The 12,975-nt window shown below is 39.6% G+C and overlaps 1 protein-coding gene and 1 long non-coding RNA gene across 15 annotated transcripts in view; one reads left to right on the top strand and one right to left on the bottom strand.

Moving 5' to 3' along the window:
• The first annotated feature begins 2,849 nt into the window (after positions 1 to 2,849).
• Positions 2,850 to 7,776, top strand: LOC116537183. Its single transcript, XR_004263007.1, has 2 exons — positions 2,850 to 3,165; positions 3,488 to 7,776. It is a non-coding gene; the product is annotated as an uncharacterized LOC116537183 (long non-coding RNA).
• ANKRD28 (ankyrin repeat domain 28) overlaps positions 6,322 to 12,975 on the bottom strand; it is a 198,113-nt gene continuing 191,459 nt past the window's right edge. For 10 of the 14 annotated variants that reach the window (XM_032258975.1, XM_032258968.1, XM_032258958.1 and 7 more), the window contains one exon: positions 7,613 to 9,620. In XM_032258975.1, coding sequence (XP_032114866.1) covers positions 9,334 to 9,620 — 287 coding nt within the window. In that variant the 3' untranslated portion in view covers positions 7,613 to 9,333. Of the gene's footprint in view, positions 7,383 to 7,612; positions 9,621 to 12,975 lie in introns of those variants that run through there. The other 4 variants (XM_032258999.1, XM_032259008.1, XM_032259019.1 and 1 more) reach the window with 2 other exon arrangements.

A 12,975-nucleotide genomic window follows, 5' to 3' on the forward strand; every position in this document is an offset into this window, starting at 1 on the left:
TATAGTATGGGTAGGGTAAGTCTTCTGATTTTGTTTCCTTCAATATTGTGTCGGCTATTCTTGGCTTTTGCCTTGCCATATAAACTTACTATTTTTTTCTTTTTTTGAGACGGAGTTTCACTCTTGTTACCCAGGCTGGAGTGCAACGGCGCGATCTCGGCTCACCGCAACCTCCACCTCCTGGGTTCAGGCAATTCTCCTGCCTTAACCTCCTGAGTAGCTGGGATTACAGGCACGCGCCACCATGCCCAGCTAATTTTTTGTATTTTTAGTAGAGACGGGGTTTCACCATGTTGACCAGGATGGTCTCGATCTCTTGACCTCGTGATCCACCCGCCTCGGCCTCCCAAAGTGCTGGGATTACAGGCTTGAGCCACCGCGCCCGGCAAACTTACTATTTTTTTGAGATAGAGTCTTGCTCTGTCACCAGGCTGGAGTGCAGTGGCATGATCTTGCCTCACTGCAACCTCTGACTCCCTAGTTCAAGTTATTCTCCTGCCTCAGCCTCTCGAGTAGCTGGGATTACAGGCATGGACCACCACACCCAGCCAATTTTTGTATTTTTAGTAGGGACAAGGTTTCACCATGTTGGCCAGGATGGTCTCCCATCTCCTGACCTCATGGTCTGCCTACCTTGGCCTCCCAAAGTGCTGGGATTATAGGCGGGAGCCACCATGTCAGTCTTCCATATAAACTTTCAAATCAGTTTGTTGATACCTGCAGAATAACTTCCTGGAATTTTAAGATTGCACTGAATCTATAAAGTTAGGAAGAACTGACATCTTAATAATATAGTCTTCTTATTCATGAATGGGCTACCTCTGCTTTTTTTTTCTTTGATTTCTTCCAGTGGAGTTTTGGAGTTTTCTTCGTATAGACGTTATACATTTTTACAAGTTTTATACCTAAGTACTTCATATGTTGGGTACAAATGTAAATAGTCTTGTGTTTCAAATGTCAAATTCCACTGTTCACTGCTGGCATATGAGAAAGTAATTGATTTTTGTATATGAACCTTGTATCTTGCAGTACTGGTATAATCACTTATTAGTTCCTGCTTTTAAAATTCATTCTGATTTTCTACATAAATGGTCATGTCATTTGTGAAAAAGTTTTACTTCTTCCTTTCTAACCTGCATACTTATTTCCTTTTCTTGTCTATTGCATTAGCTAAAACTTCCAGTATGATGTTGAAAAGCAGCAAAGGGGGCCATCCATGTCTTGTTCCTCTTAGAGTGCAGTGGCATGATCATGGCTCACTGCAGCCTTGACCTCCTGTGCTCAAGCAATCCTTCCACCTCACACCCCTGAGCAGCTGAAACTACAGGTGTGTGCCACCATGCCTGGCTAATTTTTCTATTTTTTGTAGAGACAGGGTTTCATTATATTACCCAGGCTGTGTTTTTTTTTTTTTTTTTTTTTTTTTTTAAGTAGCTGCTCTTTATCCAACTGAGGAAGTTCCCATTTTCTTATTTTACTGAGAACATTTTTTCTCATGATTGTGGTGTATCTTGCTAGTATTTTGATTTGATGAGAATTACTGCATCTATGGTCATGAGAAATATTGGCTTTATTGGCTTAGTCTTTTTTTTTTTTTTTTTTTTTTTTCGGGTAGAGTTTTGCTCTTGTAGCCCAGGCTGGAGTGTAATAGTGTGATCTTGGCTCACCACAACCTCCGCCTCCTGGGTTCAAGTAATTCTCATGCCTCAGCCTCCCAAGTAGCTGGGATTACAGGCATGCAGCACCACACCCAGCTAATTTTTATATTATTAGTAGAGATAGGGTTTCTCCATGTTGGTCAGGCTGGTCTCAAACTCCCAACCTCAGATGATCTGCCGGCCTCGGCCTCCAAAAGTGTGGGATTACAGGCATAAGCCACCACGCCCGGACTGCAGTCTTCTTATAATCTTTGGTTTTGAAATTGAGGTAATCCTGGCCCCTTTGACTGAATTAGGATATATTCTTTCTGCGTCTATCTCTGGAAAAGACTGTAGAGAATTGGTATAATTTCTCCCTAAGTATTCAGTAGAATTCCCTAGTGAATCCATCTGGGTCTGGTGCTTTCTGTTTTGGAAAGTTACTATTGATTCAGTTTCTCTTATAGGTCTATTCAGATATAGGTCTATTTCTTCTTGTCTAAATTTTGGTAAATTGGCTTTCAAGGTCCATCTAGGTTATCAAATTTGTTGGCATGAAGTTGTTCATGATATTATCTTTTTAATGTCCATTGACTCTGTATTGAAGTTTCTTCTCATTTCTGATATTAGTTATGTCCTTTTGTTTTCCCCTGGTAATTATAAGCTTTAAAAAGCACAGCTTTTTTTTTTTTTTTGAGTGGAGTTTCCCTCTTTTTGCCCAGACTGGAGTGCAGTGGTGTGATCTAGGCTCACTGCAGCCTCCGCCTCCCAGGTTCAAGTAATTCTGCCTCAGCCTCCAGAGTAGCTGGGATTATAGGCACTTGCCACCACGCCCAGGTAATTTTTGTATTTTCAGTAGGGATGGGGTTTCACCATGTTGGCCAGGCTGGTCTCCAACTCCGAACCTCAGGTGATCTGCCTGTCTCAGCTTCCCAAAGTGCTGGGATTACAGGTGGGAGCCACTACTCTTAATTCTTGTCTTCTGCTTACTTTGGATTTAATTTGCTATTCTTTCTCTAGTTTCCTAATGTGAACACATACATGATTGATTTTAGTTTTTTGTTTTGTTTTTTTTTTTTTTTTGAGACGGAGTTTCACTCTTGTTGTCCAGGATGGAGGGCAATGGAGTGATGTTAGCTCACTGAAACCTCTGCTTCCTGGGTTCAAGTGATTCTCCTGCGTCAGTCTCCTAAGTAGCTGGGATTACAGGTGCTCACCACCAGGCTGGCTAACTTTTCTATTTTTAGTAGAGATGAGGTTTTGCCATGTTGGCCAGGCTAGTTTTGATGTTCATTAGATTCAGCTGGTTGATGGTGTTAAATTCAACTATGTCCTTATCGGTTTTTCTGTCAATTAGTGCTTGCTAGTTTCTGTCAATTTCTGCTTGCTATTTCTTTCCATTATTGATAGAGGGGTGTTGAAGTCTCCAATTATGATACTGGATTCATCTATTTCTCATTGCAGTTCTACTGGTTTTGCCTCACATACTCTGTTAAGTGCACTGGTCAAATAAATAGTTGAGAATGAGGTTTTCTTTTCTTTTTTTTTTTTTTTTTTTGAGACGGAGTTTCGCTCGTTACCCAGGCTGGAGTGCAATGGCGCGATCTTGGCTCACCGCAACCTCCGCCTCCTGGGTTCAGGCAATTCTCCTGCCTCAGCCTCCTGAGTAGCTGGGATTACAGGCACGTGCCACCATGCCCAGCTAATTTTTTGTATTTTTTTAGTAGAGACAGGGTTTCACCATGTTGACCAGGATGGTCTTGATCTCTTGACCTCGTGATCCACCCGCCTCGGCCTCCCAAAGTGCTGGGATTACAGGCTTGAGCTACCGCGCCCGGCCAGAGAATGAGGTTTTCAAAGAGCTCTAGCGTTGTTTTCTCTGGTGGCTGCTAGGCTGCAACAGGAATGTGGGCTGTAGTTAGTTTACTACAGCTGGACAGTGAGAAATGCAACTAATCCAAGTTAAAACATGACCAAGGCTGTTGTTCTTAGGGAGATTTAACAGTTTTTCTTGAATAAATGCTCCTGAGGTTGCTGACAGCCTTTAATTTTCAGACTTCTGTTACAGTCAAGTTAGAAAATTTGCCAGTTTTATCACAGCTCTTATTAATGAGCTAATTTTTGAAGTCATTACTCTGCTATTTTCACTGACATCATTTAGCAAAAGCTTTTTGACCATTTGTGCTTTAAAGATGAAAATTTATGTTGGTTTCCATGAAGGGATTAAAAAAAGGTGAAAATTTAATTTTTCTTAAAGGTAATGAGAAACACTAAGATTAAATTACTATTTTCTCAATGAAAACACATGGACACAAAGAGGGAACAGACACTAGGGCCTACTTGAGGGTTGGAGGGTGGCAGGAGGAACACGTTCAAAAAACCACCTATTGGGTACCACGCTTATTACCTGGGTAATGAAATAATCCGTACACTAACCCCTTATGGCCTGAAGTTTACTTACATAACAAACCTGCACATGTTCTCTTGAACCTAAAATGTTTTAAAAAATTAGTTTCCAATTAAGGAAATACTACTTCAGCCTGTATTACAATTCTCATTAAGACAGTAGACAGGTGGGAAATGAGACAACCACAAGGAAATGAGAAGTAACACAAAAAGAGGGATGAAGCAGACAGATGGACACATTTTAAGTGCTGGAGAGGGAGAGACGGAGAACCGATTTAGAATGAAGAGCACTATATATCAGCATTTTTTCTTCATCTTAAAAGTAGTCACCAGCCAAGCTTTCTTATATTTTTTCAGATTAGGATGGGCTTTGGAAGGGATGAGCACAGTAGCACACCAGAGAAGGGTCTGGTGCTACATTTTTCTGGAGACCGGGGTAGGGGAAGAGGTTGGTGTTCTACCTTTGGAAAACAGCAGATCCTACAACCAGAAAATCAGTGGCACTGCCAAGCAAGAACTTTCCAACTCAAAATACATGTTTGCTGTCCAGTTTTATATCTGGACTACCCATACTATAAGGGTACCACAAAATGGGAAGGAACAGGAATAAAGGAAAGGCTACCAAGCATACCCATTGAAAAACTGAAAACAGCAACAAATCTGTTGGCATCATTTTTAGCAAACCAGGGAAACGGAACCCCAACTGTCCTCCTCCAAATGGCAGCGAATACTGCCTCATCCCAGAGGTAGGGCTTTGCCACGTGATTTGTTATGGCCAGTGGAGTGTTGGCAGATGTGATGCACGCAGAAGGCACGAACCATACTTGTGTGGTTGGGCTTGCCTTCTTGTGTTTCTATGATCAGTGTGGAAACTTCTGTATAACTTTTGTATTTCAGCCCAGGCCCAAGGATGAACATAGATGGAGCAGGTGGAAGCACAACTCATAGCAGGTAGAAAAGCCCAGCCAGAGACCTAGCTTGAAGCAGTCACCCAAATAAGCTATGTCAGCCAATCTGCAGAGGCATGAGTAAGAATATTTCAAGCAACTGAGATTTGGGGTGGCTAGGTGGAAACAGCAACTGAAACATAAGTAGATGTCATTCTTTTAGGATCCACTCCTGAAAGCAAACTATGTTACCTCCCCCTTTACCGCTGTATGCCGAGAAGCTAGCACAGTTCCTGGCACAGAGGAGGTGTTCAGTAAACAACTGTTGCAGACAGATTTACATGTTTCTTCTAAAAATAGCCTAGGAGAATAAAACTGAGGGAAACTTACATAATTTAGTGTTCAGTGTGTGCCTCAACTTCAAAATCAACAATTTGTACAAAGACCAGAAAGCATGTCAGCAGTCATTAGGGGGTAAGAGCACTATGAACATGACTGGCTGGATTTGAATCTAGGCTTCACAAATTACCAGCCAGATCACCTTGGCCAAATGTCACGTCATTTCCCTCTCTTTCCTCATCTTTTAAATGGTGCTATAAATAGTACCTACCACATGGAACAGTTGTGTGGATTAAGAGATAATTTATTTCAAGTACTTACAACCTTGGCTGGTACATGATAAATGCTGTATAGGCATTTTCTATTATTACCTGCATAAAGACCATTTTGAGAAAGGTTATTAAAGCCATCTTAATCTGTTCCTCCAATCACCTATTTATATCTATTTGTTATCATTTCTGTTATCTAATCTTGTACATGTTTCCAATTAGCTCCTTTGTATATTTTCATCATCTTTCTATTCTCAGGATTGCTAAGTGCCAATACCCACTCTATCCCAAAGCACCCCTCCACCAACTATTTTAAGAACTGCTGATTTTGTTCTTTTCACATAGGATATCATGTGCCCCCTTCTCCATCTGTTCAAATCATATCTGATTCTCAATGTCTAGCTAGTCTTCCATGATGCCTATTCTGATCTTCCCTCCCAATGTGGTCTTATTCTGTACCTTTTAGCAATTCATCTCTACCTCAATTACACTTTTATTACTTTCTACTTATACCTTTCCACAATAAAATTGCAAATTCCTGAAGGACAAGATCACAATTTCTTGGTTTTCTGCCCATTCCCACTCCCAAATATACAGCAGGCAAGCAATATCTGTTGAATATATTTGAAAATCCCATATAGACAGGTTCATTTAAAGTCTAAAATAGCTTTACTAAAACACCATTTTTTTTTTTATTAAAAAAAGGAAAAAACTAGTCACAATTCATGCTAGACAGTTTAAGGGAAAAGAATTTTGCATGTAAAAGAGGCAGACAATTTATTGCATTAAAAAATTTTATTTCTTTTAAAAGGTGCAATATAAGCCAAATTAACCCCCAAATTTACAGCTACACTTAGAGATCTCCTGAACTAAATGGCACTGAGTTGAGTGTCTTGTTAAAGGAGGTCATTTGCTATTACCACCATTTCCCCCAAAGTAGTTCTAGAGCTGGTACTGTATAATACACATCAGATATTTCAGATGTCATCTTTCATGCAGAATTTAAATTAAGCAAACAGGCTTTTCTACTCTGTGTGAGGATAAGAAACACTATAGAACAGGGCCTGAATGCTTTAGACATACAAGGTGTAACCATAAAGGAAATTTCTACGGCTCTGTGTTCGTTCATTGAAGTAGTTCATGTACTTATTCCAACAATACTGGTGGTGGTCAGACACCATTTGAGACAGTACTTTGGGGTTTCCCTTCATTGGGTGCAGACCAAAGGAAGTGGTTAAGTTGGGCGGGGGGGAGCAGTGGCAACTCTCACAGATGGACTACAAAAGTAATGAAAAAGATTTTAGTGGGCTGGCATTCGCAAGAACTACCTCAATGTTTTTGGTAACAGCATCATTTACATATAAAGTGATGCAGGATAAAAGTTCTGGTATATGTGATAAAAACAGCTTGTCACTTTATAGCTACACCTTGGATTTCATTAGATGTGGCAAATCTAATAGTGTGTCAAATAAGTCCTTCTGGAAATCACTTCAGCAGAGAAGTCAAACAGCCTGTAAAAGAGAAGACATGGCAGAATGTGCGTGATTCATCCTTCCAACATTCTCAGGGTTCTCATGGAGGACAGACCCAGGCCCAAAGACAGAAGTTACCAGGAGAGAGGCTTCAACTCCATCTAAGGAAGACCTTTCTAACAGTTAGAGCTGCTCAACAACTGAATGGACTGCTTGGTGAGGTAGAGTCACTTGGAAGTGTTCAAGGTGGAAAGATCACCCTTGTAGAAGGGACTCCTGCATTTGTTAAGAGGTTAGAGAGTGGATGAACCTCAGGTCTCTTTCAATTCTGAGATTCTAGAAAATTCCCTCAGGGAATTCAGAAGAGAATTCCTAAAAGGAAAGAGAAAGCACACATATGTATACTTTTAGAATCTGCTTGAATTTTTTTTTTTAAAGGTACAATAGAAAATGTAGTCCACTATCATTAAAATGCATATTTACCTTCCTACTACTAATAATCAGGAAGGGTTCATTATGACTTCTTTATATTATAAAGAAAAGATGGGGGTTTGGTTTATAATTTCTGTGAATATTTTAGAAAAAATGCTTAAAATCTAGTAGTCAATGCCCTAGAAACTTTATAGATTTGTAGATAATATGCACAGATACAAATACATTATTCATTAAATACAACTCACATCTGTGTTTTATTATACTCTAAAATATACAGGAATCTTGATGTACTGAAAGAGTGCAAGTAAATACAGTATTCAAGCAGTCACTATTTCTATGTACATGCTCGTTAATTCTTCAAAAAACCCACAAAATTATCAAATAGATCAAAATACTGTTCTGTGTTTTCACAATTTATATTCAGAAAAACCAGCTGATAATTTACAATTTCATATAAGTTTCCAGTTTCACAATACAAAAAGGATAAAATGAAATTGGGTATCATTTTGTTGCAATTTATAGAATTTTACCCATACCTGTAAGACCGTCAATGTATATGAAATCATTTTCACTGGGAAAGTGACAGAGTAATTGTCAACCACAGAAATTGTTACTTAAAAGCGGAAATATCAGCCTTCTCTCTCTCTTTTGCTATTTGAAAGGTAGTCTTCAATTTGGCAGGCAATTGCTTCTCTCACCAAATAGTAACTGGTTACAAACATGCTACCTTAAATATGAATAGGACCTAAGGCTTTAATATTTTAAATCTTGCCCAGTACAGAAGTGCTTCCCAAGAGACTTAGTGATGTTTAACTTATGAACAACAAGGGATGATTTTCCTTTTGATTATTCACTTTTTCAAAACTCATAGATCAGAATAAACAAAAAAATCTCCCAAGTCATGGTGGGGACACAAAAGTAATATAAGTGACTAAGGTGTGCCATTCAAAGTAGAGAGGCTGAAGACTCCAGGCTCGAGGACCACTACTATAGTTGCAATAGGGTGAAATAATCTACTTTGGATTTCATGAATTTTTTTTCTAGGAAATTTACATTTTTAAACAAAAATAGTACTATTTTAAACCCAAACCATTCAACACAGGGCAAGAGCCTGACCCCAATCCATCTCTGTCTGTCACAAGTATTTTCACCTGTACTGCACCCAGTCAGCTGGTTTTTAGTTCTAATAGTATAAAAGTTGGAAATTTGAAATTTTTATGTAAAAGAAAAAAATGTAAAAATACATCTGCTTTCTCTCATGGTTTAATACAGCACTGGAAGGCTTTCAGATGTTTTCTTAAAAACAAAAACAAAAAACCCAACATTTAAAATCAAATCTCAGCTTCATTTCCAGAAATATTGCAGTTTGGTTTAGGTAATGTTTCATTTCATCTACTCCAGTTTCCACAAAACGGCATTTTATTTAAAAAACCTTTCCGTTATTTGGTCCTTTTGCAATTTGCTGTGCACATAATGCCTACTGTACCAAACTTTTATTGCCTTTAAATTTAGTTGTAATTTTATTGATAAAATTTAAATCTAGTGTCCTTATTTCTTCTGTTACAATAGTGTTGCTTGTGTAAGCAGGTTAGAGTGCACAGTGTCTCCAATTATTCCTGGCACTGCAAAACCAAATTAAACAATTCCACAAAGAATTCTGACATCAATGTGTTTTCCTCAGTCAAGTCTATTTCAAGATTCTAGAAGTTCCTTTTGTAAAACTTGCCTTTGAAACTCTTCCTCCTTAATGTCATCACATCTCTTAACATTGGCTCACTGTGCGATCTCTCCTCTTAGGTTGAATTTGTACGTGAATATGAAAGTGCCTTTTCTCCTGAAAAAGCACAGTTGGAAGCTTTAGTGTGAGAACTCCCTTCTCCTCAGCCTCTCAGTAGGTCTCAGAATCGGAGTCGTTGAGCTCATCCACATCAGTGTATAAGTACTCCTGTTCCCCGCCAATGTTATTGAAACTGCAATAGGAGCTAGGTTCATTCCTCATGATGGGCAAAGCTTCAAAGCTGACTGTTTTTGAGGTGTTGGTATAACGGTTAATGGCATTGAATGTCAAAGATGATAAAGGACTACTTGATGAGACAGGCATCATGGTGGCCAAAATGAGAGCCAGGCAATCAGCCACATCCTTATTGGGAGCACAGGCCAAAGCTGGGGTATAGCCTAAAATTAAAGATAAAATTTAAAAATTAAACATCCTGAGATGTATTTCACTAAAGATAAGGAAATAAGTCTAAAGTACTTCAACTTTGGATATATTTTACATTACTTAGCTTATAATAAATTGCTGTAACCAGGATAATTTGCAAATTTCTAATAAGTAGGAAAAAAAAATAGCCATAGAAACCTAGGGTGGAAGGAGATGTTATGGAATAGATAGCAGAGGAGGAAACAGGCCCAGAAAAGAATTTTTCCCAGGATCTCACAACTTATCCATATCCATCTGAATTCATAGAACAAACTGGGCTAGAATAAGAAAAACATCATAGATCAGTGAATCTTCTTTCAGGATGGTAAACAGAGATTTACTGTTAATTTGTAGTTACGTCAGTGTCAAGAATAGAAAAAATAAAAACCAATTTGTAGTTATGTAAGTAAGCTTTTAGATGCTAAGAAATCGAAATGTGTGCACTTCATGAATGAAATAGGGCAGGTGCTCAAAAATATGTGTTGAATGAATGACACTGGTTGTCAATTTAACTTTTGTTTTCGGGTCATAATCTCTTGAAAAACAGTAGAAAAACTGAACAGATGAACTTTAAAAACTGCTAAATCAAGTATTTCCTTTGTAAATATTCTCTTTTTTTAAGTGGAAGACAACGGACATCAGGCAAAAAGTCCCACCAAGTGTCAACACAGCAAACTAAGGAGGAAACATTTGGTACCTCACTTGGTACAAGACTCAGTCTTGAGGATGGAGTGGGAGAGAAGTGAATACATAGTGTGATGCCAAGGTTCAATTATGCCATATGGAACTCTAATGGTTTATCACAAAGCATACAATTGTATAACCACCATACAGGTTAAGAAAGAGAACACTACCAGCATACCAGGCTTCCACATATCCTCTATCCAATCATTACACTTTTCTTCTTCCACAATGGTACCCACTATCCTAACTTACGGAGTAGTTATTTCCTGGCTTTCAACTTGGAGTCATAAACACTACAGTTTCGTTTTCTTTTTTTGAGACCAAGTCTTGCTTGGTCACACAGGCTGGAGTGCAGTGGTATGAACTTGGATCACTGCAACCTGTACTCCCTGGGCTCAAGTGATTCTCCTGCCTCAGCCTCCTGACTAGCTGGGATTACAGGTGTGTGCCAAAACACCCAGCTAATTTTTTATATTTTTAGTAGAGATGAGGTTTCACTATGTTGGCCAGGCTGGTCTTGAGCTCCTGGCCTCAAGTCATCTGCCCACCTTGGCCACCCAAAGTGCTGAGATTACAGGTGTGAGCCCACCTTACCCAGCCTACAGTTTAGACTTTTTAAAAAACCTAATATAAATGGAATCATGTAGTATATATTATTTCATATCTGGCTTTTTTGCGTAGTATGAGGTGAGATTTATCAATGTTGTTGTATGTAACTGTAGTTGGTTCATTTTCATTTTTATACAGTATTTCATTGTGTGATTATACCATGGTTTAGTTATACATTTCAACTGGGCATGTGGCTGCTTCCACTTCTCCTACATATTTTCATCTATGCTTTATTAGCCTTGATAAAGTTTTTTTTTTTTTTTTTTTTTTTTCCTATAGACAGGGTCTTGTTCTGTCACCCAGGCTGGAGTACAGTGGAATGATCATGCTGACTGCAGCCTCAACCTCTGGGCTTAAGTGACCCTCCTACTTCAGCTTCCTGAGTAGCTGGGATTATAGGCGCATGCCATGCCTGGCTAATTTTTAAAATTGTTTTGTAGATACAGGGTCTCTCTTTGTTGCCCAGGCTGGTCTCAAACTGCTGGCTTTAAGTAAGTGATCTTCCTGCCTCTGCCTCCCAGAGTGCTGGGATTACAAAAGGGAGCTACTGTGCCCAGCCAGAAAAAGTAATTTTTCCCCCCTTTGTAAAGTTCCCATTTTGTTAAGGGTCAAAGGGAACAACTGATGTCCTTGCAAGTTTGGCAGCAGTGGCTGATGGCTATCCATATTTTTAAATTACATTTTATTTGTCCAAAGTAACTAAGGGAGTGCTTCACTGCCCACACTTCTTTCAAGGGTTCTTCTGAAGGTGCCTGCTGCTGCTGTTCCTGCTGCTGGCAGACAGAACAATTCATTACATAGGCCAGGATGCCTTGGATGGGAGTGGGGGTGGGAAAGAAGCATGTTTCAGGTGCATTTTCTAGTCAGAATATGACTAAAAACAGGCTCCTCTGGCTGGAGGGGTCATCCTTTTTTTTTTTTTTTTTTTTTTTTTTGAGACGGAGTTTCACTCATGTTACCCAGGCTGGAGTGCAATGGCGCGATCTCGGCTCACCGCAACCTCCGCCTCCTGGGTTCAGGCAATTCTCCTGCCTCAGCCTCCTGAGGCTGGGATTACAGGCACGCACCACCATGCCCAGCTAATTTTTTGTATTTTTAGTAGAGACGGGGTTTCACCATGTTGACCAGGATGGTCTCGATCTCTTGACCTCGTGATCCACCCGCCTCGGCCTCCCAAAGTGCTGGGATTACAGGCTTGAGCCACCGCGCCCGGCCTTCTCATATATTTTAAAAGGATCCAGGGCAGTTGGTAGCAGTAAAGAAAGAAGTGGGCATTATTTTAGATCTACTTTAGAGGTGGAGTCAATAGTACATGCTGATGGACTATACACTGGGTATGAGCAAGAGGAATCAAGGATGACTCTAGGGTTTTTAGCCCTGAGCAACCGTAAGAGTGAGAATTGTCTTTAAGACCATGATGCTGTGGGAAGAGCAGATCTAGCAAGGGGAGTGGAAAGGATCAACAGTTCAGTTCTGGACATTTTTGGTTTAGGCTGTTTATCAGACATCCATCTGGATGTGTCAACTAGACACATGGATACATAGAGAGACTGTGAAAAGTCTGGGCTGGAGACATAAATCTGGGAATTCTCAGATTATAGGTAGTACTTAAAACCAAAGGACTAGATGAGAGCACTACGGAGTCAATGCAAAGAGAGAAAGCAAAGAGAATGAAGGAATGAGTCCTAGAGAGAGAAATTTTGTAAAAGAAATTGAAAAGGAATAACTAGTAATGTAGAAGGAAAACCAAGAAAGTCTGGGGTTCAAAAAGCAGAGTAAAGAAAATTTATCAAAGGGAAAAAAGTAATCAGCTTTGCCAAAAGCTGATCTTTCAAGTAAAGTGAGAACTAAGAATTGGCTCTTAACATAGTAGAAGTCATTGTGGTTTTGATGAGAATAGTTTTGCTGTGTGTAGAGGTTGAATGAGGGGAGAAGACCTGACTATAGGGAAACTAAGAGAGGATGAAAGAATGAGGCCAGATGCTGTAGCTGTAATCCCAACACTTTGGGAGGCTGGGGCAGGCACATCATCTGAGG

This window comes from Sapajus apella, unplaced genomic scaffold (genome assembly GCF_009761245.1).
Source record: "Sapajus apella isolate SASKATOON/1434 unplaced genomic scaffold, GSC_monkey_1.0 scaffold4, whole genome shotgun sequence".
NCBI classification, from domain to species: domain Eukaryota; kingdom Metazoa; phylum Chordata; class Mammalia; order Primates; family Cebidae; genus Sapajus; species Sapajus apella.